Source organism: Somniosus microcephalus, chromosome 5 (assembly GCF_052327205.1).
Source record: "Somniosus microcephalus isolate GS21.2 chromosome 5, FLI_Smic_1.0, whole genome shotgun sequence".
NCBI lineage: Eukaryota > Metazoa > Chordata > Chondrichthyes > Squaliformes > Somniosidae > Somniosus > Somniosus microcephalus.
This window is the reverse complement of record NC_140991.1, coordinates 6,573,074-6,577,385: the sequence shown is the minus strand read 5'-3', so window position 1 is coordinate 6,577,385 and position 4,312 is coordinate 6,573,074. Positions and strand designations below refer to the sequence as shown.

At 50.8% G+C, this 4,312-nt stretch overlaps 1 protein-coding gene across 1 annotated transcript in view; it reads right to left on the bottom strand.

Annotated features, from left to right (window-relative positions):
* Positions 1-376: 376 nt before the first annotated feature.
* Positions 377-4,312, bottom strand: part of LOC147116842 (uncharacterized) — a 32,478-nt gene continuing 28,542 nt past the window's right edge. The window contains exon 7 of the mRNA XM_085987177.1: positions 377-388. Coding sequence (XP_085843303.1) covers positions 377-388 — 12 coding nt within the window. The remainder of the gene's footprint in view (positions 389-4,312) is intronic.

The window sequence follows — 4,312 nt, the reverse complement described above, 5'->3', positions numbered from 1 at the left end:
TAGAGAAGGGAGAGATAGAGAGGGAGCAGCTGGAAGAGGAAGGATAAGCAATTAAGTGGGAATAAGAGGGAGAGATCGAGAAAGAATCGTCGAACAGCACAGGGCTGGCGGTTCCTCGATGTTTGCTTTCTATTCCTTACTCGTCTATATCTTCTACACACTGTTCAAAAGGAGCTCGGAGGATGAGGCGGAGGGTGGTGCGAGCGCTGTTCAGGTATGTCACACTGTCCGCTCAGTCAGGAACTCGCAGTACGAAGCATCATCTTTTGTTCAGCAGCAAGGAGAGAGAACGCGACAGATTCTCAGAGACACACCTCACAGCTGGAAACTCCACTCCAGAGGAAATATTCTTCAAATTCATGAATTTCTGCCAGCATTATAATGCAGCCTAAAAAATAAACTTATTATCATCAAATCGGCTCAATGATAGGCAACGCTCAAAACAGATAGAGCAGGATTATAGAATAAGCTGCAGAGAGTGTTATGCAGTGCAGAGAGTGTTATAGAGTGCAGAGTGCTATATAGTGCAGAGAGTGTTATACAGTGCAGAGAGTGCTATACAGTGCAGAGAGTGCTATACAGTGCAGAGTGTTATAGAGTGCAGAGAGTGTTACACAGTGCAGAGAGTGTTACACAGTGCCGACTGTTATAGAGTGCAGAGAGTGTTATAGAGTGCAGCGTGCTATACAGTGCAGAGTGTGCTATACAGTGCAGAGTGTTATAGAGTGCAGAGAGTGTTACAGAGTGCAGAGAGTGTTACACAGTGCAGAGTGTGTTGTAGAGTGCGGAGTGTGCTATACAGTGCAGAGAGTGCTATACAGTGCAGAGCGTGTTATAGAGTGCAGAGCATGTTATAGAGTGCAGAGCATGTTACAGTGCAGAGCGTGTTATAGAGTGCAGAGCATGTTACAGAGTGCAGAGCATGTTAGAGTGCAGAGCGTGTTATAGAGTGCAGAGCGTGTTACAGAGTGCAGAGCATGTTAGAGTGCAGAGCGTGTTATAGAGTGCGGAGCGTGTTACAGAGTGCGGAGCGTGTTACAGGGTGCGGAGCGTGTTACAGGGTGCAGAGCGTGTTACAGGGTGCGGAGCGTGTTACAGAGTGCGGAGCGTGTTACAGGGTGCAGCGCGTGTTACAGGGTGCGGAGCGTGTTACACGGTGCGGAGCGTGGTACAGGGTGCGGAGCGTGGTACAGGGTGCGGAGCGTGTTACAGTGTGCGGAGCGTGTTACAGGGTGCGGAGCGTGTTACAGGGTGCGGAGCGTGTTACAGCGTGAGGCGCATGTTACACTGTGCGGAGCGTGTTACAGGGTGCGGAGCGTGTTACACGTTGCGGAGCGTGTTACAGGGTGCGGAGCGTGTTACAGGGTGCGGAGCGTGTTACAGGGTGCGGAGCGTGTTACACGGTGCGGAGCGTGTTACAGAGTGCAGAGCGTGTTACAGGGTGCGGCGCGTGTTACAGGGTGCGGAGCGTGTTACAGGGTGTGGAGCATGTTAGAGTGCGGAGCGTGTTACACGGTGCGGAGCGTGTTACACGGTGCGGAGCGTGTTACAGGGTGCGGAGCGTGTTACACGGTGCGGAGCGTGTTACAGAGTGCAGAGCGTGTTACAGGGTGCGGAACGTGTTACGTGGTGCAGAGCATGTTACAGCGTGCAGAGCGTGTTACAGGGTGCGGAGCGTGTTACAGAGTGCGGAGCGCGTTACAGGGTGCGGAGCGTGTTACAGGGTGCGGTACAGGGTGCAGAGCGTGTAACATGGTGCGGAGCGTGTTACACGGTGCGGAGCGTGCTATAGGGTGCGGAGCGTGCTACAGGGTGCGGAGCGTGTTGCAGGGTGCGGAGCATGTTACACGGTGCGGAACGTGTTACAGGGTGCGGAGCGTGTTACAGGGTGCGGAGCGTGTTACAGGGTGCGGAGCATGTAACACGGTGCGGCGCGTGTTACACAGTGCGGAGCGCGTAACACGGTGCGGAGCGTGTAACACGGTGCGGAGTGTGCTACAGGGTGCGGAGCATGTAACATGGTGCAGAGCGTGCTACAGGGTGCGGAGCATGTTACGCGGTGCGCAGAGTGCTTTACGCGGTGCACAGGGGGCGTCACGCGGGGCAGGGAGTGTTATACAACCCTGGTGCTCTAATCCCATTGTGGCCTCGCCCCTCCCTATCTCTGTAATCTCCTCCTACCCCACAACACTCTCTGCGTTTTTCCAATTCTGGCCTCTTGAACATCCCCGATTTTCTTCGCTCCACGATTGGTGGCCGTGCCTTCAGCTGCCTGGGCCTTACGCTCTGGAATTCCCTCCCTAACCCTCTCCCCCTCGTTACCTCTCTTTCCTCCTTTAAGGCCTGCCTTAAAACCTACCTCATGTGGCTCGGTGTCAAATTTTGTTTGAATAATCGCTCCTGTGAAGCGCCTTGGGATGTGTTACTACACTGAAGGCACTATATAAATGCAAGTTATTGTTGAAATCCATTTTCAAGCCCAAACGGAATCCTGCTGGTCTTGGGCGGTCAGTGAACGACGGAATTTGTTTCTTGGTAAAAGCAAGGAAGCTGTGGTAAACCTTTGTAAATCACCGGAGTGTCTATTGGCACCACTGTGCCAGCCAATGAGCTGGAGTCGGGCGGGACTTACGGCCAAACAAGGGGATTCTACAGCAAACAAACTGCATTTACGGAATCTATTTAATAATCCTTATGAACCGCAGCAGACACAACACCTGCGTAAAATCAGCCCCAGCCTTTTCCAGCGGTGCTGCTCCAGGCATGGTTGATGGAGGAATTTACCCAATCATCTCCATTCTGCTGTCACTATATGCAGCCGTACATCACTGGTTAGACCTCCACTGGAGTATTGGCCCAGAAATTTGGGTCGGGGGCTTCCCGCGGGTGTAAGCCCCCGACCTGCAATTACCTAGCGCGCCGGCCGTTGAGCTGTGGGCCCGTGTGGGATTCCGATCCTGGGCCTCCTCCAGCTGCCGGCGCGCAGTGCTTGCGTATCCCAGGGGCGCAGTTAGTCCGAAGCGTTCCCTGGGATCACGTGGGCCATGGAGAGCCAATGGTAGCAGGGAATCTCTATTCATAGATTTGACCTGTCAAACCTATAAACACTATAAGCCCCAAAACATCACTAAATCTTCAAATACATTTTTTTTTAAATCACATTTTTTAAATAAACTATAAATTACATGAAATAACTATTTTAAACAATAATTTAAATTTTTGAAAAAATTACTTACATTTTCTAACGAGGCTAAAAATAAACTTAAATAACAACAGAAAATGCTGGAAAAACTCAGCAGGTCAGGCAACATCCGTGGAGAGAAATTTGAGTTGACGTTTCGGGTCGAACCCTTCTTCAAAACTGGAAAGAAAAGAAACTAGATCGAAGGCAGTAAAGAAACTTACCTTTCCTTAAAGTATTTAAAAATAATAAACCTGTGGAAAAAATGTTTTAATTTTAATTAATTCACCACTTACCTTGTTATAAGCAGGCCTTGCGACTGCTTCATACATGTCTAACTTCTGGAGACTTACCCTCCCGGGAAAACCTGGAAAAAAAAACGTAAGTTCGATGCGCCCGCGCTTCCTCTCCCGCGCACGCGTTCCACCTCTGAACCCCTTCGTTCAGGGGAACGGAAGTGCCGGTTTCCCGCGCATGCCCAGTGCATGCAGGAAACCGGCACTTCCCTTGGGCCTACAGGTGAGTACCCCGTGTGTACTCACCCGTGGAGACCCGAATTTCTGGGCCATTGTGTCTAATTCTGGGCACCGCACTTTAGGAAGGATGTCAGGGCCTTGGAGAGGGTGCAGAGGAGATTGACCGGAATGGTTCCAGGGATGAGGGACTTCAGTTCTGTGGAGAGACTGGAGAAGCTGGGGTTGTTCTCCTTGGAGCAGAGAAGGTTAAGAGGAGATTTACTAGAGGTGTTCAAAATCATGAAGGGTTTTGATCGAGTAAATAAGGAGAAACTGTTTCCAGTGGCATGAGGGACGATAACCAGAGGACACAGATCTAATGTAATTGGAAAAAAGAATCAGAGGAGGGTGAGGGGAGAAGAAGTTACTCAGCGAGTTGTTGTGATCTGGAATGCGCTGCCTGAAAGGGCGGTGGAAGCAGGTTCAATAGTGACTTTCAAAAGGGAATTGGATAAATACTTGAAGGGGAAAAATCTGCAGGGCTGTGGGGAAAAAGCAGGGGAGTATAAAATTCTGGCAGGACTGGACAGACTAGATGCAGGAAGGATGTTCCCGATGGCGGGGGAATCCAGAACCAGGGGTCACAGTCTAAGGATAAGGGGTAAGCCATTTAGGA